General features: G+C 36.6%; 2 protein-coding genes and 1 long non-coding RNA gene across 3 annotated transcripts; 1 reads left to right on the top strand and 2 right to left on the bottom strand.

The window, feature by feature from the left end:
* Positions 1-896: 896 nt before the first annotated feature.
* Positions 897-2,447, top strand: LOC109706187. Its single transcript, XR_002215110.1, has 2 exons — positions 897-1,579; positions 2,211-2,447. It is a non-coding gene; the product is annotated as an uncharacterized LOC109706187 (long non-coding RNA).
* A 3,173-nt stretch (positions 2,448-5,620) lies between these two features.
* On the bottom strand, positions 5,621-7,124 carry LOC109706186. Its single transcript, XM_020226988.1, has 2 exons — positions 6,991-7,124; positions 5,621-6,539 (listed from the first exon to the last, which is right to left on the bottom strand). The coding sequence occupies exons 1-2, from the start codon at positions 7,113-7,115 to the stop codon at positions 5,873-5,875; spliced, it is 792 nt and encodes a 263-aa protein (XP_020082577.1). The 5' UTR covers positions 7,116-7,124; the 3' UTR covers positions 5,621-5,872.
* A 15,726-nt stretch (positions 7,125-22,850) lies between these two features.
* On the bottom strand, positions 22,851-24,111 carry LOC109706185 (plasma membrane ATPase-like). The gene is made up of 2 exons (XM_020226987.1): positions 23,962-24,111; positions 22,851-23,045 (listed from the first exon to the last, which is right to left on the bottom strand). The coding sequence occupies exons 1-2, from the start codon at positions 24,091-24,093 to the stop codon at positions 22,851-22,853; spliced, it is 327 nt and encodes a 108-aa protein (XP_020082576.1). The 5' UTR covers positions 24,094-24,111.
* Between the last annotated feature and the right edge of the window lie 3,556 nt (positions 24,112-27,667).

The following is a 27,667-nucleotide window of genomic DNA, read 5'->3' as shown; positions in this document are numbered from 1 at the left end:
GCGGTTTCTTAGGTGATAAATTCCGGTTTCTTAGGGATAACCACCGCTGAGAACTAACAGCGGCGGTTTCTTATGGATAGCCGCCGCTGTGAATATACAGCGGCGATTTCTTAGGGCATAGCCACCGCTGAGAATATGCAGCGGTGGTAAAAGATACTTAACCGCCGCTGTTTTTTTACAGCGGTGGTATACATTATATAACCACCGCTGTTACGAACAGCGGTGGTTTTTCAGCGGTGACTTTTCGTAAAAACAACATCACTCTGAGACGTTTATATATCAAATGTTGTCTCACTATGGGCACCCCGTCTGTCTGAGGTCTCAAGATGAATTTTCGATGAGGATCCTTTCATCATTTACGCTTTTTCTTTTCTAATGTAAATCTGATGAAAATCTTTCGTTATTTACGTCCTTTCCTTTCTATACTTTTACGCCACCAGAAGAGCAAGTCCCCTCTCTTTCTGGGAATAATGTACGAAGTTTTAATGATAAATATCATTATAGTTGGGTGTTATAAACAACCAACTTTAATCAGCCCTCTTCACCAACATTGGTATTAGCACCTTTAATGCGGGTGAGGAGTATCTTCGATGCGGTGTAGCACTTTCAATGCGGGGTGAAGAGTTGGCAAAGGCGGATTTTTGAAGTCCGCGGAATAACGGCTGAGGACTATATGATGCACAAGAATAACTGAATATGCACCCTATCCGACCGTACAATTAAAGTTAAAACCGTAGTTGTGTAGGGTTGATATGTTAAGAACTATTTTCTTAGTTTTCGTAGTTTTCGTAGTTTAAGAGACATGAAGATTATCATATATATCATCGTGATGTGATATATATATCTGCTGACTGCAATAGTAGCAGCAGCATCAGCAGCTGCTGACTGCAGAATAGCAACAGCAGCAAGGTGGATTTTTGGGTTCGGGTTTATGTTTTTCGGTTCAGATTCATATTTTTTGTCGGGTTTGGGCTTCAAATTTTTTGTTGTATTCGGATTTTAATTTGATTTTTAAAATTCCCTCGGATTCAGATTTGGGTTCAAATTTTGAGTTTGGTAGTTGGATTCGGATTCGAATTTTTCAAAATTCGCCCCAAATTCGATGAGTTGACTTCCCTAAAGTGGATCCCACCCCTATCAATGAACTGTGGTGATGCCATATAGAGTTATAGATAGGCTTGTGACTTTCAAAGCTTACTCGCAACCTGCTGGGCATATCAACCTTTTGATATTTAAATCCACTAACTGATTTAGGTTCTTTAATTAAGTCCACTAAGTTAAGATTAAAGACAATCTAGGTTTTGGATCTCCGAATCCACTAACTATTGAATTGTGTGCAATCAAATCCATCTTGTGACGGGAATCTAAACCAAGTGGATTTATCAAGCACTTGTGGGCTTGTTCAATGACCCTGCAAATGGACTGAAATAGCAATTTGGCCAATCAGAATAATTCTTTTGGAAACTAGTTTAACTTGTCTTGTTGGTTTCTTCTATAAGAACTTCTGTTACGTATTGCTTACATCAGTTACTTGATGCAGCTTTGAGGAGATGCCAACTAACAACTTTGTTGAAAGCAGGTAATTAGTTCCTTCCTGTTCTGAGGTACATTTGTCTTTTGCTTTTATTAGTTTGATTGAAACTTCACCATTCAAGTTTGATTTGAATACTGCATCCAAAATTAAGCTGATGAAATATTGCTCATTGGACAGCTCTCATCCACTTAAGCTTTTTAACCTCTTCGGAAAATTACTTGTCATCACCTTCTACATGCGCACATGCGTGCATGTGGGCAAAGATTGTTCTATCGGAGTTATTTTAAACATACTTTTTACATTGGTGGAGACCTAAATAATTAGGGAATATTATTAGAATTAGTTCAAGCAGCTTTTGCTTCGGAGGCAACCAAAATAATTTAGTAAATGTGGCGATTCAAGGTGCAGTGCTGTTTGATGATGCATATTTAAAGTAGAAAAATACAGGAAAAGTAGTTATTATTTGGATTAAGTTTCATAATTTAGGATTTTTAGGTTACCTTGCTTGATGTAGCTTTCCATTTTTTGTATTTGTGCAATACTGTTGTCAAGTAACTAGGCTTCCGAATTAATCTTGAATGTTGCTTATAGTGGAAAAGATGATAAGCTTGTCACTTTTCTGTTGCAGGTTTAATTGTTGGAGGACTTGCTAATTTTTCTTTATTTTTATTTGCAGATTTATAAGAGGTGGTGGCGAGAAAAATTTTGGTAGTATTTTGACGATGTATTGAATCAAGTTTAAGTAAACTTAGACATATTTTGAAAACTTTATATTTGATAGCATGTGGAAATGACAAAAATACTATTATTGTGTTTTGTTTTTTGGTTGCGTTGGGTGTATTAGGTGACAATGCAATGATACTCTAACATTTAAAGTTTGATTTAGTTGATTCAGTCTTTTTTATTTGCCTTATATGATTATTTATGCACTTTTTTACATTTAAAGTTTGATTCAGTCTTAGTATTTGTGTGGATTTATTTGAGCATAGTTTTGGGTTAATTTTTTTTGAGAGGATTAAATTGAAATTAAAGTTAAATTTAAGAACGAGAAAATTTTATTAATTATAGGTATTTTTTTAAGCATTTATACTAAATCAATAATATTTTATTACTACCAATTATTTTTTCTCAAAAAGTAATTTTTCATCAGAAAAAAAAGTAGCTAATTATTTAATTTTTGATGGGCGACAAATTGTCGCATTAATTATCTAAGTTTTTCCAACTTTTAGCGGCGACATGATGTCGCCACCTAATTCTCTAATTTTTCGCGGGCGACAGTCAGGTGTCGCCGGCTAATTATCTAACTTTTAGCGGCGACGATTTGTCGCCACAGATACTTTTTACGCGGGGTTATATGGCGGCGGCATGCGGCGAAATTGTCGCCGCAAAACAGTTTTGGTGGCGACACATTTTGGCTTTGGTGGCGAATTTGTCGCCACTCAAATCTTGCATCTGTAGTAGTGGCAGATAGTAATGAGCTTTAGAGGTTCCGTGCATCATTATTGGATTTTGTTATATTTTGATCTCTACATTATGTTTTTCATTAATAAGTAGGTTGTGTAGTGCGTTCAGTTATCGATTATTTGGTTCATGTGAATGTTTATTTTAAGAATAAATGAATAGTGAGTTTCGTTTACTAATCTGTGATAGTGGTGATGTTGTAATTGTGGTTTTATGACGAAACAGTTTTCTACCCTTGTGATAGTTGGATTCAGAAAATGAGTTTTCGTTGCGAAACGATTTTCAAAATAATTTTCTGGATTTACCGTGTGTATTAAGTTTTTAAAGTAAATTTTCGGGTGGAAAATACTTTTAAAATAGAGTTGGTTGTGTGTATTGTGCATCCGCATCATCCCTCGCTATGGAGTACTTAGAGCATGCATCATCTTAATGATGTTAGCTGATTAAGTCGCATGAGCATCGGTATTGTGTTTGCTGATGCGTGTGAGTGATTTGTGTTGTGGATATGTTGTATTAGATGATACGCCATAGAAATATAGAGAGACTCTTGTCCAAGTGATAGAGAAATTCTTATTATTGTGGCGAGTCTGCCCCATCACATCGGTAAAATTATGTTTTTTAAAAAAAGGTACTTTCACTAACTGATCTGTCTTCAAACGGGTCTTTTCTTAGAAAAGGCTTTACAAAATGGGCCCCGGACTTCTTATATCTAGTGATCAATAGTTTTAAAAAAATGAGACAATTAATTTCAAACTGTCTATATTAGGCGTTTTCTCATTTAATAGTGTAGAATAATTCAAATATGTTGAGTTTTTGATAAGAAGCTTCTTATAAACTATTAGATTAAAATCTAGAAATCTAAATAAGTTCAATTTCTGATAAAAGTTTTAGTAAACAATGTAGACTAAAATCTACAATTTTGATCTTGGTATGAATGGTCGCGTCTCTTTATTTTGAAGAGTCGCTCGAATATTTGACTGTTCTTCAAAGGTCACTCCAACAGTGAGTTGGGAAATGATATTTAAAATAACAAAATGATTACCAGAAAGTTCTACTAAAATGTTTGACAATATTGATCCATTATCCGGACACGCCAATTACTGAAAATGGCATGAATGTATTATATAGGTGTCTAGGTACTTTTAAAAGTATTCAGAGCTCAACTTTTAGAGAGAGAGAGAGCAGGGGAAGAGGGAGAGTCATCTTGTATAGTAGGAAGGCCTCCGTGCTCTATATACTTGACTGGGAGAATTTGGACCTAGGAAATCGAATTTTGTCCTTTTTAATATTGTTTGTTTTACGGTCAAGAGTGCTCAACAGCGATAATTCTAGCAGCTAATATAGGATGTTTTATATTTAACTCTGTAGCTACCATTTGGTTCGGGATTAAGAAAAACTAGTTATTCCAGGAATAGAATTAAGTTCAGTTTTAGGTGGATTAGAATATTTTTGTGTTGTGGTGGGTTGGAGTTAGTCCAGGATTAAGAAATAATATTTGGTTGGAGTAGATGGGATAAGAAGGATAATGGTTGGTAAAAAAATAAAAAGACGAAAATACCCTCACATTAATCTATTTGAAATAAAAGCTTTTATTTTTTTTTATTTAAATTGTATGATTGCAAATATTTTGAGGAGTAAAATTAAATTAATTTTAACGTAATTTTGTACCAAAAAATATTTCTCACTACTCTTTTGTGACTTCGAAAATACTAAAATTTAGGAACAACTATTTTAAATTTTTCTTAAGTTCAAATTTCACAAACATTGTATTTCACGAACTATTTTAATATTTTACTTACAATTGCATTTTAACATCCAAAAACACTAATTTTCAACCTTTTAAACTTTTAATATTAAATTTTAAATTCTAAAATTTATAATCTTAAAAATTTAAAAATATTAATATTAATTTTAAGATTACAAATTAAGCATTTTAAAATTTTCAAATATAAAATGTAAAATTTCAAATTTAAATTTAAATTTTAAAAATACTAATATTAATTTTCAGATTGCAAATTATAAATTTTTAAAATTTATAATTTAAAATTATAATTTTAAAATTATATTAAAAATTAAATAGGGGTGGGATTAACTTTAATCCCACCCCTATTCTTGGGGTGGGGTTAGCTAACCCCACCCCTTATTTGAGGTGTTTGGGAATAAATTGGGGGGTTAAGGGGTTATTCCACCCCTTAACCCCCAGCCAAACACTAAATCTGAACCATATGAATCTTAAATTTAAAAACTTTTTTGCTACTTAGATTAATTAAGATCGATAACTCAGGTCTGGAATTGAAGAATCCTATTTAGGTTTTTTTTTTTTGAAGCTTGCTGTATATTGATTGTTCATTTTTGGTCATGACTTGATGCATGAAAATATTTTTTAAAAATTATGAAATTTGGTTCGTATGTATTTCAGATATTCTACATCGATCAAGTACAATGGAATTGAGTATACATTAGAGGATTGTAGTATATGACATAAAAATGCCAAATCAAGTGATGATACACTTAAACACAGTTATACCAAGCTGGGAACCTAATACATTAGTATCACCTGAAATCATAAAGGGCACATCATCGATCAATTGTCAAGTACAGATATGCAAATAACTGAACCTACTATTACAAACACCAAACACCATCATCTTGATTGACATTCATAGCTGATTGTAGCTCACAGACAAAAAAAAGCATTCCAAACTACAATGTTAACTCTCCATCTCTCTCTCTCTCTCTCTCTCTCTCTCTCTCTCTCTTAACATTTAAGCTGCCCCAAAACAACATAAGCAAAGCATACTGGTGGACCACTAGTGTGATAGTGCACTCTCCACATGGCATGCATTCTATAATTACTACCCAAGAGTTCATCAATGGCTAGCTGACAAGAGCTCTAAGGACTTCAACCTGAAACTGCAGGCAACTCACATAACTCTCCACCTCAGTGACCAGCTCACTCAAACACATGATCTCTTCCCCACCAGGTATTATGCTTCTCAACAATCCTAGGCACTCATTAACATCTTCTTTCTCTTTACTCATAACCCACTTCTTAACACTACTTTTGTGCAACCTAAGTGCAGTACTCCTTCTCACGTGTGGTTTAATGGGCTTAGCGTTAGGGTTTACGATTATTTGGTTCCCAGTATCAACAAGCATTCTTTGAACCGAAGGGTATGGGAAAGAGCGGTGTAGCTTCTCAGCGAAGCTAAACATATTCTTTGGATAAGTTCGTATCATGGTTGAGAGCAAAGTGGAATATCCATGAATCTTTTGTTTTAAAGCATGGCTCCATTTGAAGTCATCGCCAACCGAAAGCACTAATGCCATGTCGATTTCGAACCTCACAATCTTCTTCTTCATCTCTTTTCCCTCATCTCCGCGGCAGGAACCAATGCTAGCAATCCTCAGAAGCGACGGCAAAAGGTAACTAATGTACTTGAAGGAGAAACCAGTACGTGGTATATCATTTGGCCGGAAGGAATAAACCCTTCGCCGCTTGCCGCTCTGCTCATCGTCCATTAGTGCAGAAAGAGGATAAACACTGTAGAATAATAGAAAGATGGTGATATATATATATATATATATACCACTAGCTTTAAGAATGGCAATAGAAAGAATGTTCTTTGAATAATTAAGATGACATGTACATATAGGGATGCATGAAGCTTGTCAATGTATAAATGAAGCTACAGAAGTACTACTATTGCTAATTGTAGATCATGCACGGGAACTACTTTTCTTAGTCCACGTTGTGAAACCAACATCAACAACTACAGAGGAGTCATAATACTACTGAACCATTGAAAACATTGCTAAGAGAAACAAAAAAGAAAAAAGAAACACGAAGTTGTAAAACTATGAGAAAGATGATAAATTAGTAGTTAATATTGCCATAATGATTTCTCTCAAAAAAAAAAATTGCCATAATGATAACGCACATATATAAAAGGTGATGAAAGGCTTAATGAAAGAGAAAAGGATGTGTAAGTAACCTTTGAAGGAGACCTTCAAAACGCTGTGGTGGTGGTGAGCATGGAGTTGCAAGGCTTCCATTTAAGCACTTTGGGTAGCATGGGAGAGCAGAAAAGGCCAAAAGCTTCTTCTGCCACTGACCCATTAAAAGCCAAAAAGCTCATCCATTCAATATAGTCCTTTGACAAATGGAGGCCAGCTTATAAGTAAATAATAATTATAATAATAATACTAAAGTAACTAAAAGTTGGGAATGGAAGGACCTGGGTTGACTGATGTTTTAAATGCTAACCATTAGAGGAGAAGATGATGGATAGTCAAATGGTAATAAAAAGGGTCAAAAGGCAAAGCACCTTAGTGTAACACCTTAGAGTTTAGAATAGCTCTATATATGAAATATAATACTAACTAAATCTCTTAATTCGATAATAGCTTTTTGGACACGGCTGAGCCGAAAAAGCTAAAAAGAGTTAAGCGTGTTAAGAGTGTACTAGAATAGCTTTAGGATGGGTGCCCCCTTTAGGAAACGGGGTATTACAATTAGACTACTTAGCTTCTAATAATTGAGATTTGGAGAAGACCATGTCAAATGGTATTTAGTGAGATAAAATTAAGAGGGGGAACTTAGCTTGCATGGTTGAGTGTTTGTTAGTGCTGGTGGAGCACATGGAAGCACATGCTTCATTTGTGATCTCCCTAGAACTACCAAAAGGGGTAGGGCCCCCTCCCCATGTGCTATTGAGAGCAAGACACCAAACTCTTTTTAAATGCTATCACATGAATATAGCTCCCGGTCCCATCTTAATTTTCCAATCCATTTATTCTACTATCAACTCCTGTGTCCTTTTTTTAGCAATTCAACCCATTCCACTTTATCATCCCTTGCCGAAATTCTTTTTAAGGGTTAACTTTTGGTTTGTTTGATAAAAAAAAAATTACTACCATATAAAAACACTGTCCATTTACTAAGTATGTTAAGACTAACCATACATAGTGTTATTGTTTCCTAGTAGCTGGGTTGATCTTTTATGTAATATAATATTGTACATATATGTGGCCGCTAATCCTAATTCAATTTTGCGAGATTATTGATTCAATTCCCCTATATATGACATTAATCAGCAGGTTAAATCTCCATCTAATATTTCTTTCCTTACCTTCTTTCTCTATTCACACAGTATGATTTATTTGATCTCTACCGCTCATGTACGCGAGGGTGAAGGAATCTTTTTATTAGATAAGTCCTTCTAGAAGCATCATCTCTCATGCTAGATTTCAGCTTACGTGAATATTAAAGCATTGCAAAATAAAATCCAAATGGTGGAAAGTTGTGTTTTAAAAGGTTTGTCTCATAAATTTTAATTTTTTCTTTCTGCGACAGTGTGGAGACTATTTATGAACCATGCATATCCTACCAAATCAATTGAGTTTACTGGTCACAACTGTTCTGATGTTCTACATTCCACAAGTAGAGAGAAAACCTAATCACTATTTTTATTTTATTTTTCCATCTGGATTGATCTCTCTTGGCTAATTAAGTTAGTGTGAGTATTCTTGCTCAAAAAATCAATTGAGGGTGGGAAGAGAGGTCCACAGAATCCTGGTGTAATGTGCACTTGGACCATCCAATAACAAGAATGGGTATAGATTTGTCCCGTTCCCCATATACTACACGACAAGAGATGAAGGATACACATAATTATGTAACAATCTAGTCAGATGACACCTAAGCTCAATAATTGATGGGGAGCTTGGAGGCTTGCCTGTCAAAAAGATCATCAGGGGAGCTTCTCATCCATAACACGTGCGCGCGCGCGCGCGCGCGCGCACACACACACACATATATATATATATATATATATATATATATATATATATATATATATGTGTGTGTGTGTGTGTGTCAGATATACAGGTTGGTGCAGATTCAGATTCGAATTTGAATTCAAATCCGATCATTTTATATTTAAATTGTTTCAGTTTCAGATCTCTTTGGATGGGAAACTAAAAAATCTGACTGTGAAGAGACTTAACACTAAATGTTCTATAACGTATCAGAACCATATGCGTTACTTTCTCCACATTATTTCTATCTCATTACTCACCAAAGGTTTAAGAAAATGAGACCGCAGCAATTTTCTTTTTAATGGAATTTGATTAGATTTGAGTTATCTAAATATAGAGTTAAATACTTATTACATTAGGATGGAATAAGATATAAATTTAAATTAAAGTAGAATCCTAATTATAATAGATTTTTTTTTAAGAGAAAGATAATACGCTATTTGTTTTGTTTATTTCTTTTAAAAGTAAATTTAGATGAAAATGTGAATCAAGTAGAATTCGAATTTGAGATCTCGGATACCAACAATCGAACTATTTGACATTTGCGCCAGAGATGATAGATCTAATTATAATAGGATTAGGATAGGATATGTTACTTTATAATGCAGCGTTACATATATGCGGACTTGCGGACTCATCTCTCAAAAAAAAAAAAAAAAAAAAAAAAACATATATGCGGACTCCAGCCAAGCCATCGAGTACGGCTCAATAAGGTGAAGCCGTGTGAGGTATGACGTACCGTTGGTAATTAGTGATGCGTACGGCTTGTAGTGGCCGTGAGTCATGCATGTACCTTTTGCACAGTTTGACGAACAACGGGGAAATAGCTTTTATTAGAATTATAGAAAACAAAGTGAGTGGTGAGACCGATACAAATAATAATAATAATAATAATAATAATAATAAAAGATTGAAGCTACTTTCTATAAAAAAAAAAAAAGAGTCAGAGTGTATATCAACTTTTGTTTAAAAAATCGCGTTTATAATATTAAAAAAAAAAATCAAATTGGACAATTACATTATAGAATCTCAATAACCGATTTTAAGATAAGTATCTAATTTATACTAATTGGTATCAAAGTGTATTACAGATTGTTAATAATTGGTATATATCATAGACTAATATTATCGATCCTTAAGAGAGATTGGCATCAAAGAATAATGTTACCGACACTTGGAAGAGATCAATATCAAAGCATAAGTTCACCAATCTTTTGGAGAAACGAACAAGGATGACAGTGAATTTCAAAATTGAAGTCCGATGGCAAAAATAGTTTTGACTTCTAGTAGATCGAAGTTCATGTAATATTGTTGCAATAGGAATTGCATGTACCAGACGTTGAACGGAAAGTAAACAAAACTAGCGGAGGTCACAGGTGAAGTTGGAAGAAAATAGAGCAGAAGACATTTAACGGCGCTAATCTATGGTTAGCAGATGAAATTCTCTATAACTTTATTAATGAGTTAATGCGTCAACAAAGTTGCCGACGAAATTGGAAGATCAGTATGTGGCCAAAAACATATGTCTACCACCACGAATAGCCCACCGCAGGTCTTTCTCTAGCGAACGGTCATTTCTGATAGAGATTAAATTTATTTAGGTTTTATTTTGAAATCTAGATTGTAAACCCACAGCTTCCAGCAGACTCAAGAATCTATTATTAATTATCCCACATTTGCAATGTTAAAAACTCTCAATTAAGAGACAAAATTTAAATATTGATAATAAAAGAGACCGAAGCATAAAAATAAAACTTTATTAATATAAGTTGCTATATATATCGTTTAAGCAGGAGCATACCTCCACTGTACATAAATTTTTCTAAATCTAAAATGCTCAATTTATGAACTTGGCGGTCGAAATTGAGTTAAGGCTGAATTTTAACTTACTCAATTTAACGACTTGACGGTCAATTTGAGTTGAAGTTGAATTTAACATATTCAGTTTAACGACTTAGCGGTCAAATTGATTAGCTCAGTTTAACTACTTGGTGGTCAAATTGAGTTTTGCTCAATTTAAAGACTTGGCGGTCAAATCAAAAATGAGTTTGATTTGATTTGCTTAGTTTATCGACTTGGCAGTCAAGAAGAGTTTGATTTGATTTGCTCAGTTTAACGACTTGGTGGTTATTTATTCAGTTTAATGACTTGACGGTCATTTGTTCAGTTTAACAACTTGATGGTTATTTGATTCTAGCTTATGAGTCGATTAAGTTGACTTAGCCAGTTAAGTTGAATTTAGCTCAGATTGAATTGTTGATCTGTTTCAATTTGGGCGGAGTTGGTTTACTTAATTCGGATCATCCCGGTTGGGTTCAAGTTGAATGCATGATTTGAACCTTTTGTATTTGATTTGAGTTAAGCCACCTTAGGCTTGTTTGGCCCTTTTGGATTTGGTTTGGGTTGAACGTTATACTTTGGTTCGGGACCATCAAGACTTGGTTTTGGTCAAACCTTTATGATTAAGTTCAAGTCCTCTTTAATTTTGGTTTGGGTTGAGCCCTATATCTAGACTCAGCTTGGACCCTCTCATAGTTCAATTTGGTTCGCATTGACCCCTTATGATTTGGTTCAAGATCTATTTGAGTTTGATACAAATTGAGCTCTTACATTTTTGCTCAACTTGAAACCTCTTAAGTTTGAGTTGCACTAGTGTTGTAGTTCAACTAGAATACTTTATACTTTGCTTTTTAAGTCAAACCGGCTTATGGTTTGGTTCGGTTCGGCTCGAACTTCATGTAGTTCAGATTAGGTTGAATTAGCTTAGGTTCCAGTTGAACCCTTCATGATTCGATGCAGATTGAATCTGCTTAGGTTCAAATTTGAATACTTTGTAGTTTGTTTCAGATTGGATGCTTAGGTTTAAATTGAATCCTTTATGATACTGTTCAGATTCTATCTACTTAGGTTCAAGTTGAATCCTTTTTTGTTCGGTTTGGATTGAACCTTCTTAGGTTCAAGTTGAACCTTTATGGTTCAGTTCGGATTAAACCTTCTTAGGTTCAAGTTGAATCTTTATGGTTCGGTTTGGATTGAACCTTTGAACCTTCTGCAGTTGAGTTTGGGTTAAACCAGCTTATAGTTCGGTTTGGCTTGGCTCGAACCTTCTATGATTCAGTTAGGTTGAGCCGGCTTATGATTCAGTTCACATTAGATCCTTTATGATTTAGTTTGAGTAAAACTGGCTTGTAATTTGGTTCGGTTCTGTTAATACCTTCAATGGTTCAATTTAGATTGACTAGTCTATGATTCAGTTTAAATTAGACCCTTTGATTAGACTGAACTTGCCTATCCTCCGGTTTTATTCATTATTATGATTTGGTTCATAAGGACGGTGACCCGGCTTAGCGAATCGAATTAGGGTCAAAACTATCACGAGGACGGCGACTGTGTTTAATGAACCGAATTCGGATCAAACCTATCTCGAAGACGGCGACCCGGTTAAATAAACCAAACCAGAGTCAAGCCTATCACAAGTAGATCGAGATGTCAACGGGTCGGATTCGGGGCGGATTTTTAAAAACCCGAACCCGAACCCGACTCCAAACCTGAGACCCGAACCCGAACCCGAACCCGACGGATTTTAAAAATCCATATCCAAACTTGAACCCGACCAAAAATCCGAAACCCGAATCCGAACCCGAACCCGAAAATTTGAACCCGAAACAATTATTTCTTTTTTCAATATTTCAAAATATATTATATTAAATTTAAATTTTTAAAATACAAATTCAAATATAACATCAAATTTTTATATATATATATATANTATTTCTTTTTTCAATATTTCAAAATATATTATATTAAACTTAAATTTTTAAAATACAAATTCAAATATAACATCAAATTTTTTTATATATATTATATATAATACAAAATAAATTCGGATTTGGGTCGGGTTCGGGTCGGGTTCGGGTTCGGGTTGGGTACAATCAAAATCTATATCCGAATCCATATCCGTCGGGTTTCTATTTTTGATATCCATATCCGAATCCATATCCATATCCATCGGATATATCCGTTTCATTCGGGTTCGGATTCGGATAAAATTTCGGGTATCTTGACATCCCTAATCACAAGCACGGCGACCCGGTGATTGAACCGAATCCGGGTCAAGCTTATCACAAAGACGGAGACCCGGTTAAATGAAACGAATCTAGGTCAAGCTTATCATGAAGACGGCAACCCGATTTAATGAATCGAATCTGGGTCAAGCCTATCACGAGGATGGCGACCCGCTTAGCAAACTGGACTCGGGGCATGCCTATCACGAGGACGTCGACCTGATTTAATTAGCTGAACTCAGGTCAAGCCTATTACAAAGACGGTGACCTGGTTTAATGAAATGAACCCAGGTCAAGCCTATCACAAGAACAACAAACTGACTTAGCAAACTGGACCCGGGTCAAGCCTATCATGAGGACGACGACCCAGTTTAATGAAACAAACCCAGGACAAGCCTATCACAAAGACGACAATTTGGTTAAATGAATTGAATGGGCGTCAAGTCTATCACGAGGATGGCGACCCAATTTAACGAACCGGATTTGGGTCAAGCCTCTCACGACGGCGACCTGGCTTAGCAAACCGGATCCGGGTCAAATCTATCACGAGGACGACAACTCGAATTTATGAACGAAACCCGGGTTAAGCCTATCACGAGAATGGCAACCCGATTTAACAAACCGAATCCGAGTTAATCCTATCACGAAGATAGCAACCCAGCTCAGTGAACTGCACCCGGGTCACGCCTATCATGAGGACGGCGATCCGGTTTAATGAACCGAATCTGGGTCAAGCCTATCATGAAGACGGCGACCGAAGAAAAATATTTTTTATTTTATTATTAATTTATTACTATTATTATCATTATTAATTTATTATTATTATTACTCTGTACTCTCTTTCATCAAATAGGGTATACCCCTGTTTAATCCAAAAAAAAAATGTCCCCCCCCCGGACCGCCCAGATCCCACGAGTGAATAGAAAGTTAGATCTACATTGGATCTCACCTGAATCGCCCCACCTATCCTCCTGAGGAGAAGTTTGGTTTCAAACTCCGATTCAAACAGGAGGAGTACGCCATGCTAATGTGCCTTGGATGATCCGCATCTCCGGGTCAGGCGCTGATGAGCACATTGTGGTCCGAATCGGGGTTCAACTGTGTCGAGCCTATAACGAAAACAGCCACTCAGTATGATCATAGATCCAGAGGGTAACGATCAAATATTGGGATTGAACGTACCGAGCTTATAGTGAAGACAACCGCTCGATCAACCTGACATAGGGCTGTCATCATCACTTGTGAACACATAATGTTCTTTCTTTTCCATGATAGCAGAGGCGATGTTGGGGGAGATGTTGGGGGAGACAGGGTTAATGACTACGCACGCACAATATTGTAACGATTATTGCCAGATTTGATCGAGTTAACCTATCAAGAAGACGATGAAATAAATCAAAAAATGGATTCTTGTTCAAGAATGAAATCTTATTGGAACTGTCCATATCCGATTCATCCTTCGGAACCATATCACATCCCGAATCTGATGAAATATGATGAATTGAGACGGTTTTTTGTAAATACGTAATTATCTTGAATATATCAACCATTTCTTTATTTTTCGATTGCCTGGAAGGGACAAAAGAAACATCTTATTTTTTCTTCCAAAATCTCTGATCTCTAGTGGACCTCTCAATAGGATTCGAACCCAGATAAAGTTCTGACCATCTGTCAGAGAAAAAAGAACGAATTGATCTTGTAGGATTCCCAAGAAATTCTTCGATTTCTTCTGGAAGCAGATGATTATTCATCTGCTTCTCACGTTCCGTGAATAGCCGGGACATTGAGGAAGATCCAAAAAGGCATTTCGGGAATCGATCTGATTCTATCTCTGTTCGTTCCGTCCTTGCCTATGTTTGCTGCCAACGAACAAGGAGGAGGGGAACCCCTGTACACGTGTGGGAGTAAGAGAGAGTGAACAAAAGGAAAAAAAATATTTCACCTTTTTTCTTTCTCTTCTCTTTCTTTTCTCACTATTCCCCTTTTTTTTTTTAATCTCTTTTTTTCTANCGGAACAACGGTGACAAGCTAGGAGGCGCCGTGCTGTCGCGACTCTGGTAGTCTTTCCGAGAGTTAGAGCCGCAGTTACAGTTCTACTAATGGCCATACATTAGTACTTCGCTTTTAACATATCCAGATAACCTTGGTTTCACGTTAAATTTTATCTACGTATTTCAAATTTTCAAGAATAAAATAATAGATTTTAATCTCAACTTTATTTATAGACTTGTTTTCTGAAATATTAAAGTGATGGTCTGCAATGCGCTGGAATATCATGAACATTGAAAGGACTGTTTTTTAAGCACTTTATGAGGCAGTACTTTTGTAAATACAATCTATCAATCACGTCTAACTATAAAATTTTCATAACATTTCAATCTATCGCTTTAATCGTGAATTTTTTAAATCCACAGAATGAGTTTTACGCGATATCAAATCCATTCTAGAGACGTTAAATTGGTTTAGTTCCTGATGAGAATGGATAGGAAATTAACACCGTTAACATTATACATGTAATATAATCAAATACATAAATACGACGATACCACAAGTCCACTGGTCGAACGATAACGCTTCCTCTGGCCGGCTTCCGAACCTTACCCGTGGTTGTACATAGGTAGGAGAAGGAACGAACCGGTTGTGTTCCTACGAAGCAACCTTCGCGAAGGACAACTGCTTAACTAACTCTTTCGACTACCAAAACGTCCTCAAAAGGGTCCATTCGTCGTAACCGTGAAAGACAACATTCAGAGACAAAACAAAACAACTTGATCTGATTGACTGTACTCGAAAAAATAAAATACAATTAAACTGTCTCGTATTCATACTCTAGCACTTCTCCGACGTCCTCTTCTTCGTATATACGCCTTACTGTCCACTGCCACACTTGCTACGGGGCCGTGACTTCTTCCGACTATAACCTTAACGACAACGACTACGATGTCTACGGCGCTCTTCACGAAGACTATAACAGGAGTGACTTGGACCAGAGTCACAGTAGTAATCACGACAGGAATGGTCGTCTACGTAGAAGGTCTCCTACTTCTTGATGTGACAATCAAAGTATGTAAGTATCAAAGTATAACTTTAAGGAAGTAAATGTGAAAGGACTATAGATTTAATTAGAGACAGGTAGAACTGAAAAGTGTCTAAATACGACAAAGGTAATGGTAGGCATAACACCATTCATAGTTTTACTGTAATTTAACGCTTCTATACAGACTTAGAGAACAACAAACACTCCAACCCAACAACTTGGAGTATAAGTGGACACGAAGTTGAAGAGATTGAGAAGAAAAAGGACAAAACATTAAAACTTCGAACCGAAATACGAGTAACGTGACTAGACCTTCAAGCTGAAGAGCGGAAAGTACCAAGACTAGTATCGATAGGAGTTACTGCCAATCAGGAGTAGATTATACAAAGTTTAAAAGTATTTTAGACTTGAAGAACGATAAAGTTAAATCATAAGTATAACAAACCAAAGTAAATGTTAGAGAAGAGGATGTTGGTGTCCATGTTAGTACTGTTAGAGATTCCTAGCTCACTTTGGCAGAGGCGAAGGTCTATCGACCTTCAACTTTCTTTAAAAACGATGCCCACAACAAGAACCCCCAATAGAACGTAACTACTGACATTATAAAAAGACCCGATACATGTTCTGGCTAAAGAAGAGCCACTCAAAACTAGAAAAACAATGGAACCAATATGAAAAAAGAACATCAACATAAAATCACGATCACCTCAGTGAAGACAAAGATTTAAAGTCAATGGTCTACTCCGGATATTAAAAAGGTTTAAAGTATTATGACGGAACTAACGTTATCTTAAAACACAACAGCATTATTCGTTAAAACCACGGAACCACGTCCTATTTAAAGTGCAATCTAGCGACTCCCTTTCGCTGGTACTCTACTACAGACGGAACATGGACGTTCACTCGTAACACTCGGTCCGGGAGTAGAAGCAGTGAGCCAGGGCGTCAACCACGAAGCAACTCGCGGGACCAGACGAAAATCAGTCACGCAAGCACCAACGAGTTGAACATTCATCAAAAAAAAAGGTGAAAGAAAAAGTGACCTAAAAGTAATGAATAGTACCAATAATCATAAGCGTCGTATAATCTATAAGGACGAACTAAAATACTTAGGTAGTAGTATAAAATATTTTCTTAATGTTTATCTCTTCTTGTCTAACAACACAGGACAAAGGGAAGATTCGTTTTAAAACATCCAATCGAGTAAATAATGTAATAGACATAAGACATTAAGCTATAAAGAATAGTTCAGAGTTCATCCTTGTTCTCATCTTATATTACCACACACTATAGTGGAACAAGAAGTGCCTTAGTACGAGGATAGAAAAACAACAAAGGAAAAGGGGGAATGTACTTAAGTTAAAGCATCGGATTTCAAAAGTACTAAACAGCGAAATAAGTTTGGTGGAATGATAACCCAAAGATGGAAGTGAATACTCGAATGCTACTTGTTCATGAAGTATATCCAAACAGACATAACCTATGATGCTGTCTAAAAACAATCTATGAAGTATCTGTAAACGGTGTATGAAGAAAATTAATAGACGAAGATCTTTTTTTTTTCTTTTTTCGTTTGTTTAACTTTTACACATATATCGAACCTGTTTAAAACCCGACGAATAACGTATTGTAACTCATTGTCAGAGTTATGAAAATCTTAAATTTAACTTGGACATCATGATGGACCAACTATTTTACTTCTAGAACAAACCATGTATAAGTTGTAGTATAGTGAGATGGGAATACGAGTAAGACGAAAAGAGACTTCTTTTTCTGATCTCCGTAGACAAATAGGTTCGAAACGACAAAAGACATAGTACATAGACACAAGTACTTAGTAAATAACTTTGAACAGACATTAAGGTTCTGGACCCTGTAAAGGTTATAAGAAAGAGAATCCGAATATTCGTAGATCCTTTTTACTATGAGGATAAGTGAAGTTTTGGTTTCACTACAGTTTACGTTTACAAGTCGGTACTTATTTTGAATATAAAGGAAATGACATCCAGCGTTGAGAGTAACGACAGATACGGTTGACCCCAAAGCGGTTCTAGTTTCCGTAGCCGACCCCGACCCGTCCTCAGTAGACCGATATGTCGTAACAGAAGAAGCAGGGCGAGCTAACCAAGTTTAAACGGTAAGCGATGTAAGATTCGCCTTCCCGTACCCTATTGGATAATCTCTTATTCCATTTGGTTTAAAGTAATTAAAAGAATTATTTGAGTGGTAAAATATTACGGGTCAGGCTATACGAAATTAGCTAAATAAGCAAACAATGATATCTAACGGAAATGATGGTTCTTTCTAATGCCATCTCTCCTTTCCCTCCGAGTTACCCGTGACCGCGTCTCCTGTGAGGTACCAGAGGTCGGAGGTCTTCGGTCACGTGAGAAGTTACTCTTCTCGTCGATGGCGCTCGAGAGACTCTAGCGGCTCGTTCGGTTTGCCGCACGACTCCAACGTTCCATACAGAAGTTGTTAAAGTAGTGTCGTCATTAACGTGAAAAAATCGATAATCATATTACGAAAATAATTATACAAGAACACTTTTATCTTAACGGTAAGTCACATCGGAGAGATTAAAGAGTCATCTAGTTACTCACTGACGCTCAAGACGAATATATGTTAAGTCTTCATGTACCGTGATTTGAAGTTTAGAGGTAGATATGGGAGTTTTTGTCGATTACAAAGACGTCGACGGAATCGAGAGTCTAAAACTAGTCTCTTACAGCTTTTCAATTTTAAATTTTTTCGTCTTGCTGGTAATTTTGAAAAACGCGTTTATGGGAAAATTTACAATCTCTTTTAGTATTGTGGGAGTAGCTGTAGAAAAACCCCTTTGAACTTCAGTTAAATAGTGAACTTCAATTGACCTCTCCGTATCCTTTTTGAAAAATAGAAAAAAATCATTTAACCACATCTGTGCGTGAGACTCCACATGTGTACGTTTTATGTACGAATAACTCACTTAATACATACACGAGTTTTCTTGGGTGCTTTTCAAAAAGGACAATGTTGATCTATTGGCGAGAAACTAATCGTTTTTCCAGGGACTTTTAATTACTATTTACACCAGCACTAGTACGCGTCCGATTCCCTCGACGTGTGGGATTTCCCAGTGCACCTTAGCCACCAGTTCGACTTCCCCGAGCTGTATCTCTGGTAGGTCGTTGTGATGTGGCATATTTCTCATATATAAAGTTAGCATACCTCCTATTGGAGTCTTACGTCAAGTAAATAGCCACCTTCGTTTCAACGGAATTGAACACTCCTTGAGAAGTAACATTTTACCAATCACGTGATAAAAAGAACCGTATCCAAATACGCCAATCTCACACGACACTAATAAAAAAAAGCAAAACAGGATCAATCATTCTCAAACCACTAACACTCTACGTTTATTACGTTTTGTCGATAATAAGGGAAAAAGCGAAATTTAAACTGATAATTACGGATATTATTACAAAAGGGAAATTTCAACTTAGACAACCCATGAAAAAAATGGGGAATTAGAACACAAGTCTAAAACTAACTAACTCAAAACGTTTTCTAACGTACAAACTATTCTAAAAAGGTCTAGTCGAGTAGAAAAAATAGAATACTTATACTCGATGTTAAAAAACAAAAAAAGAGAGACTACCAGACTGAAAAGTTAACAGACAAGAGCTGCGTACAACACCAAGAGACTGTTACGATGAAGACAAAAAGACTATGTCAGTGATAAGTTAAAGACAACACTAAGACTAAAGACTTACGAATCTATGAAGATGACAAAGGTACTTCCTTTGGCTAATGATAAGTTAAATTACTCTCTTCTACATTTCTAAGTTAATCTTTCAATCTATATTCCTTCATAAACTTCTTCAGTTCTTCTATGAATTGTTTATCATTTCTGTAAACGATCATAAAAATAGTTAAAAGCTGTATTTAAGTTTCTTTTAAATTTAATACTTGTATTTTATGTTAACGATAAACAGCCGAAAGAACAGACTGGAAATGGTTTTAACTGTAACTCGATGGAAGGAGTGACCGGAAATCATCCTGATCGTTTCAAATAACGCCGCTTTCGTCCCGTGTATCATCCTTCTGTCTGTATCCTTCTCTTTCGAGCTCACCACTGGGACGATTATGTATAACAAGTTTGAAATGGTAACTGTCAGGGACTCTCTTGAGATTATGTTCGTCAAGGGACTTCTTTCAACTGTACGAGTTCAATAGTAGTCTACCTGAAGATCAACTACTAATCAACTAATGAAAGAATAAACTTGAAACAGATTCAACTTGTCTCGCTTTCTACTACGATTTATCCCTTTAGAGGAAAAAAGTAACAATAATCTTGAAGTAAAATTCAACTTGGCTAGTTTACTTCTCCGGTTTATCCTTTGGAGGTAAAAAGTCAATGATACGTCAAAGTCTTGAAATGACTGGGACAATTACTTGGTTCAACCTCGGTATGTATACCAAAACGAAGTCTTAGTCATTGTCACTTAATTCTAAGTTTACCCCGAACTTGTGTTACATATAAACAAAGACTAGTTCCCTGATGCATGTAAAACCAAAACTAAAACACGAGTTTCAAACAAAGAACAAAGGTTTATAAACGTGTAACTTGTGCAGGGTACACTTACTAGATCCTCGTCTAAACATCCAGGTGCCGAATGAAAACCTGTAAACAGGAATTTTATGTTAACGTAAATGCAAAATCTCGAGAATTTTGAGGGATAACTAGTATTACCTATCTGAGTATACACATATATATATATATAACCAGTAAGTATGAGCAACAAATAAGAGGTAACCAATATTTGATAACAACTCGGTTATTCCGCGCCGGTTCACCATGTGGCTATGAGGTGAGTTGAGACAAGAAATTACTACTGTTAAAATGACGCGTGACCCTCGTAGCCTTCTTTAAGATTCATTGGTGGCGCGCTTAATTCCCTTCAATGTCATTGGCGTTTGTCAAGGTTCGCCAAGGTTAGCCGACTTTCACCGGACTCTTTTGTCCTTATCACCGGCTAGCACTTATCCCTTATTGACTAGTTATCCCCGTTAGATATTTATCCGGTTATTGCGGAACTTTTCTCCAGAAAAAAGGCTCTTGTCTTCTGGTGAAAATAAAAGAATCGTTAAAGAGACGTAAAGAATCCTCATCAGATGGACATTAGGAAATGAAAAATCGTGAATGACGAAAAGGATCCTCATCTTAATCTGATCTAGTTGGCTCAGACATACGGAAGTCCGTGTGAGCTGGGAACATGAAAAAGGTGGTTAGTTTAAGTTATATATATTTCCATTAAGCCAAGAAAGTCGGCTGGTTGATGACACAAAAAGTAAGTAAGTCGAAGAAGCCGGCTGAGGTCAAAAGTGTGTCAAGTATGTAAGCCGAGTAGATCGGCTTGGCTAATATGTCATTTTCAAAGCTTGAGCCGACTAGGCTAGGGAGTAGTCGGCTTAGCGAACTAGGTCAGCTTCCCGCGTTTGAAGCTCCCAGTGGTTAGCATCGGCAAGGCGTAGGGATGCGATAAGGGCTTCCTCTAAAAACTGGTCTAGTTCCTAGTCCTACAAGCCGAGGGTTGTTGATAATTCGAGCTACCCCGAAAAACAGAAACCTACCTCGAAGTTGATTTTGATAATATTTATCAAGAATAATTCATGAAAAGTGATTAAAGAGTCTATGCTGGTATTTTTACTCTAGCCCACTCTGTTACTAATAAGTAATCTATCGTCGTATGACCATTACAGATATTAAAACAGAATTCAACTGTAGGATAACATAAAACGCGATAGTAAAACCTGTACATAATCCGGTATATATAACCTTTATTTTCAACATAAAGGAACGATGAACAATTCAACTTTTATATTGAATAAATTTTAAAAAATAAACACAATTTTAGGTTACCAAATACTAATAATTATAAGCACTATAATTTAAAACTTCGAAATTTATGCACTCAATAAAACATTTTTTATATTAACGTGTTCCTACAAACTATAATTCGGCCCCTATGAATTTGAAAGGTAGAATTGATACGCCGCCAAGACGTTGTTAACGAAGGACTACCACGCAAGCGATGATCCTAAGATATGTTTTCAAATGTACGACAAAGGTAAGATATTCCCACGTAAACCAAGTCTAATACGACCGTTCTAATGTTCGTTAGAACGGTCCTAATGGCAGAAATCAAGTAGGTTATACATTAGAACCAATTATCACATCGTAATGTTTACTACGTCTTAATGTGGCTTTTATAATTATTCGCCCCCGATCCATACAGCATAACGACTACCGGCGAATAGAACGTAAATATAAACCGATTTAATGTCTTTTGGGGAGACAGTTTTGGGCTAAAAAGTGAAAGGGGGGACAGTGAATTTTTGGATATGAAACGGGGGAATATTTTATTTTTTATACGTGAAGTGGGGGATGGCAATCACTCGACAATTCCAAGGCAATATTTTATAAAAAATACGGTTTTTATGGGGAGGCGGGAGAAGAGAGGAGGTGACGGAGCGGGAGCAGGTATAGAGGCAGATGCGGGTGTTTGTGGGGAAGCGGGAGGAGGCGGCGGAACGGAAGCGGGAGCAATCAGAACGGGTGAAGAGGTAGGTGCGGATGGAACTAAAGGAAGGATGACAGCGGCTTTAGCTCCCCGCCGCTCCCACGTCCTCTTCTTCCTCTCATCCACCTCTTCTTTTACCTCTCTTTGGCGCCGGCTAGCTCCGCCGCCAACTCCTTCTACTCCCTCCTTTGTTTTTACCATTCCCCGTTTATCAGTAAAATAGTAGTGTCATGTGTGGCATGGGGGGACACTTGTATAAAATAAAATGTTCTCCCGTTTCACCTCCAAAAATTTCCTATCCCCCCTTTCACTTTTTAGCCTAAAACTGCTCTCCCAAAATACATTAAATCGGAAATATAACTTAATGTTTAAATAGGAAGACTTGGGGTTTTGGAAATGTTTTGCAGAACAAACTCCCAGGGGCCTCCCGGGCTCTCCTTGCTCTTCTCGGGGACTTCCTGCCTTGCAACGGCTAGCGAGCGAAGCCCGCGTTCGGCGAACTTGTCGATCACACTGTGAGCCTTCTTTCTCACGTCTTCCCTGCAGTTGCAGAGGCTCATAATCTGTTTGTGTTACAAAAAGCGAAAAGAAGTCAGCAACCCCAAGTGAATTTCAAGAGGCAAATCCAAATATATCCTGCAAAATCCATGAACAGTGAAATGTGTTTGTTCCTAACTTCATGTAAAGTGTTAGTTCTCGGATATATTCATACAAAGTTACTAAAATTTTGCGGACTTGTGCTTGTCAGTTGACTATTGTTAGTTCACTGCTGATTTTTCGCCGTTAATACAGTTATAGAATAGGCATAGTGAAAATAAAAAAAAAGAAAAAGAAAAGAGAAAACAACAGTAAAACCATTTAAAGAGCTATTAATTCGAGGATAGAGTTACTGTGAATATTTGTTGTTGGCTGCGTGAAGTTGCAACTACATACAGATTGAAATCCGTTGCAATTGCAACTGCATGCAAATCGACATCTGGTGCAGTTGCAACTATATGCAGATCGAAATCTGGTTTTTGATTTGATACATTTAAATTTAACTACTGGAGATGGAACTGTATAAGAAATCCTAAGTGCGGCAGTTGGAATTACACCTAAATTGACCACAGTTCCAATTGTAACAAGTTAGAGAGAATAACATTAAATAAAAGATAAACTTACATTCCTATTCATTTTTAAAATAAAGAATATTTTCTTCCTCACCCCTCTATATATATAGAAAGTGATAAAATTTTGAAATTATACTTCTCAATTAAATATAACTGAAGAAATTATTTATAGTTACTGTGTTTTTTACTGTATCCAATTAAATAAGATGCATATAATTATAACTACTATATTTCTAACTGTAGAGAGAAATTTGATGAGCGTCCTTTTTGAGGGACAAAGTTGCCATTTGATATAAAAGTATTTTTCAATTATTATTATTTTTTTTTTTTAAAAAAAAAAGGTGGATACACGAGAGAGTATAATATTTACCTGTTCGGGGGCACCTTTGCTGACACGATGCCAGTTGCCGTTGGCATCAATGTAGGTCAAGGCCGTCCTCTTGTCGACTGGGTTGAAGGGGAGGAAGTGCACTTCCCTGATTCCAGCTCGCGCCTGCATCATCACATGTCATCAGCACCTTAATCTGCTCATTATAAATATATATATGTAAAAGCTAACAAACTATAATTAAGTGTCAGGACTTAATTAATTAGAAATTACATAAATTATTTCTCGGTAATTGATATTTATCCCTGTCATTTGAGTTGGCGAACAACAGTTGCATGACCTTTAGCACGAGAAAATTAATCGCGAAAAAAATGAATGTGTAGGATTAATTATTGTGTAAGCATCAGTAAATAATAGCGAGACTCAAATAAAGTGGGACGACCATGTTATTTTAATCTTTTAAGTGGAGGAATTTGCTAGTGTCAATCTTAAAGAAATAATGATTGCTAGTTTATTTGTAAATCTACTAGTATTAATTATTGTCAAACAATTGATACTGTAAGTTTGTTTTAAAGAACAGCGTATCCAATATATTCCTCTAGAATTTTTTTAGAAGACCCAAATGAGAGTGAAAAGAGAAAACGGGAGAAAAGAAAAGAAAAAATAGTAATAATTTTCTCACGTGCATGATGTTTGGTAAAATAATTTTCCCCCCTTTTTTTTTCTGTACTTTTGGAGAGAACAATAATGACCCATTATGAATAATCATTTTTTCTCCTTTTTCTTATTTATCTGCTTAATTTTAGGCTCAAAACTTTTCCATCTCTTTGTTATTCTAATATAAAGGAAGAGAAAATAATTTTTCCTTCTCGCCATTTTTCTCTTTCCCATTCCAACAGAAAGCAAACGAGCCTATTTAAAAAAAGTTGCGTGCGTATTTATTTCGTCGAAGCTTGATTTTGGATTGACGTTCAATTAATTAACAGTTTTCAATTTCCTCAATGGTTATGGTGATATTTTAAACTGTTTGAAATTACTTTAATTGATCTTATTGAGCTTGATTTTACAAGCTTTTATTTGTTTACAGTTTATTTATGTATTTATTTCAACCCCCTAAATAAAGTCTTTTAACATCGAAAAATCTGTAAAAATGGGAAAAATATAGTATGAAAGATTAAGAAATAAAAAAATAAATATAAATTTTATGTCCTCTTATTTAAAGAGTTTAAGAACCCCAAATACACCTTAGGGGATAGTACCCAGTACCTCTACCGACGCTAGTACCGGTAACGGGAGCGGTTGCCGCCGCCCGTTGGCGGCCTAACCCTCCTGAAGCACCCCTAGTAGCAGAACGAGGAATAGTTGAGATGTTAAAGGAAGTAGCTCCTCTTGTTGCGGCCGTTGCGGCGGCGGCGAGAGTACCGGTTAGAGCGAGGGTTCTGTTTCCGCTCTTTAATTTATTCTATGATTCTGATAAATAAGCATTAAAAGAGAATTTAAATACCACAGTCTCTGATGTGATTATTTGATCGGTGATTTAAAGCTCTCCAACACTTAAACTAAAAGATGTAAGTGTCGATAAATCGCCTCTCAATTTAGAAATAGGCAAAAGACAAATTATTTTAAAGTAAAAGTACCGTAAAAAAAATAGTTTGTTCCAAAAGAGTTTTTGTTTTTTTTTTTTTCAAAGCCTATCATGTTCCCGACTTTACTTTTCGAGCTATAGAGGAAATTAAAACTTGGAGGTTTGAGAAGTAAAAAAGTTTTTCATTTTTGTTTAATTATACGGACACACGCCATCGTGATAACATGATAATTTGTCATTAATTTTAATTCGTGCAGTGCTAGTAGCATATATTAATCCGCGTACTAACGCCGCACGATTTAAAGATTTGAAAAAGATTTCAGTCTGGGAGTGAATCTTAAGCCTAGAGTCGTTGCAGTCGTTTTTATTTATTTATTAAAAAAAATTAAATGGTGTCCTACATGCTTCCTGCATGCTTCTATAGATTTAAGTTAATTATTAAAAAATTGATCTCATTTTAGATCAATGGCGTCCTAGCTGCATGTATGCTCCTATAGACTTACTCTTACTTACTAATACACGTCCACGACTCTCTACCCGCCACCTGCCTCGTCCTCCGCCGCTAGAACCAGGGGCCGCTGTAGTAGTCGTAGTTCGACCCGCTGTAGCAGGGGCGGCTGCGGGCGGACGAGCTCCCGCTGGGCGACTTCCACCTGGTTAGCCGCGACTGCCCCCTCAGGGACGGCCACTGCTTCTTGGGCCCCCTGCTCCAGAAGAGCCCCAGCTGCACGTTCGTTCCCCTCTAGCTCCGGCAGCACTAGCGGTGGCCGCAGGTGTGGAAGAAGCCCTTCCGCCGGGTGGAGCAGCTGTCGTGCTTGGTCCAGCCCGTGAAGGTCTTCCACGAGTGCCGGTAGCCGTTGAAGACGTAGACGAGGTAGCGGGAGCCCTAGCAGCAGCTCTAGTAGCAGTACAAGGGCTAGGTCGCGGCCGGGATGGCGGCGCCGTAGCTGTTGAACGAGCAGGACGAGTAGCCCCCCTAGGGGTAGCGCTACGGCTGCCACGACAGCCAGTGCTACCGGTAGCCCAGCGTGTTCGACAGCGTCGTCCCCCGCTAGTGCTTCGCCTACTGCCGGTAGCTCCTCTACCGGCCCTACCTGCACGACACGTCGCTGTTCTGGCCGTGCGACTGCGACTTGTTCGACTCGCAGCTGTTCTTGGACTAGCTCCACAAGCGGTTCCCGCAGCTATTCCTAGTGCAGTAGGACGAGCGGCGGTCCCGCAGCGCCTGCCTCTTGGTCCTGCGGTAGCTGCGGCGGTACCAGCCTTACGAGCGGCTGGGGTTCCTCCATTAAAAATAAGATAAAAGGGTATAAGCGAGGTGGTTGGGTGTAAGGAAATCATGCTCTTGTTTGTTTAATTGGTCGGTACGTAGCTAGAATATATATCAACAACATGAGCAAGCAATATTATATATAGTGAAAGGAGCGGTATTTTGATTTGTCGCTCCCTCTTTAGTGAAAATTGAACTTGAGATCAATTTAAGGTTCAGGTCTTTTGAAGTTAAGCATCAAATCAAATAACATTAAAGAATTAAATTTTTAAAATTTAAAATATTTAAAAGGTCAAATAGTCGACCAAATAATCTATGTTTTTAGTAAGTTCTGCACTGTTCTTCCTTCGGAATTTGCTTCCTCAATATATATATATAATATATATTATATATATATATATATTTTTTTTTTTTTGATATTGAGGCGCTTCCTCAACTTTTATTTTTTATTTGAATTTTTAATATTTAGTTAAGAGTTAAAATTGTTAATCAATTTTAGCATTCTATTAGTTAATCAACTGTTAATTTGCAATTACGTTTTTGCATATTCCTGAGTAGTAGAGTATTAAAGCATTCATTAAATGTATAGTATAATGGTGAGGACTCCTATTCAGACGGAATGGAGTTATAGCTGGGTCCTTATACATTTTGGTCCTTTAGTTTGCCTCTCTTTAAATAGATAAAGCTGTACCCGGACCATTTTGAACTACCAACTTTATTTTTCTTTATTTCGCTGTACTTTTTTTATTTTCATTTCTTAAATTTCAATATCTCCACCATTATTTATTTATGTATTTGTAATTTAATACATCCTAGTTTAATTGAACCAGTACCAAATGTTAGTACGGTCTCACTAGCTAATTTTATTTATTCCACACATCTCTCTTCTTTTT

The sequence above is a fragment of the Ananas comosus genome, unplaced genomic scaffold (assembly GCF_001540865.1).
Source record: "Ananas comosus cultivar F153 unplaced genomic scaffold, ASM154086v1, whole genome shotgun sequence".
In the NCBI taxonomy this organism is placed as follows: domain Eukaryota; kingdom Viridiplantae; phylum Streptophyta; class Magnoliopsida; order Poales; family Bromeliaceae; genus Ananas; species Ananas comosus.
The sequence above is the reverse complement of the archived record's forward strand: the minus strand, read 5'-3'. Positions and strand labels throughout refer to the sequence as shown.

Coding starts and splice junctions, on each gene's coding strand:
- LOC109706186 (XM_020226988.1), bottom strand. CDS start 7,115: ATGGGTCAGTGGCAGAAGAAGCTTTTGGCCTTTTCTGCTCTCCCATGC. Junction 6,540..6,990: donor TTTGAAGGTCTCCTTCAAAG/GTTACTTACACA, acceptor ATTATTCTACAG/TGTTTATCCTCTTTCTGCAC.
- LOC109706185 (XM_020226987.1), bottom strand. CDS start 24,093: ATGATGCAGGCGCGAGCTGGAATCAGGGAAGTGCACTTCCTCCCCTTC. Junction 23,046..23,961: donor GCAAAGGTGCCCCCGAACAG/GTAAATATTATA, acceptor TAACACAAACAG/ATTATGAGCCTCTGCAACTG.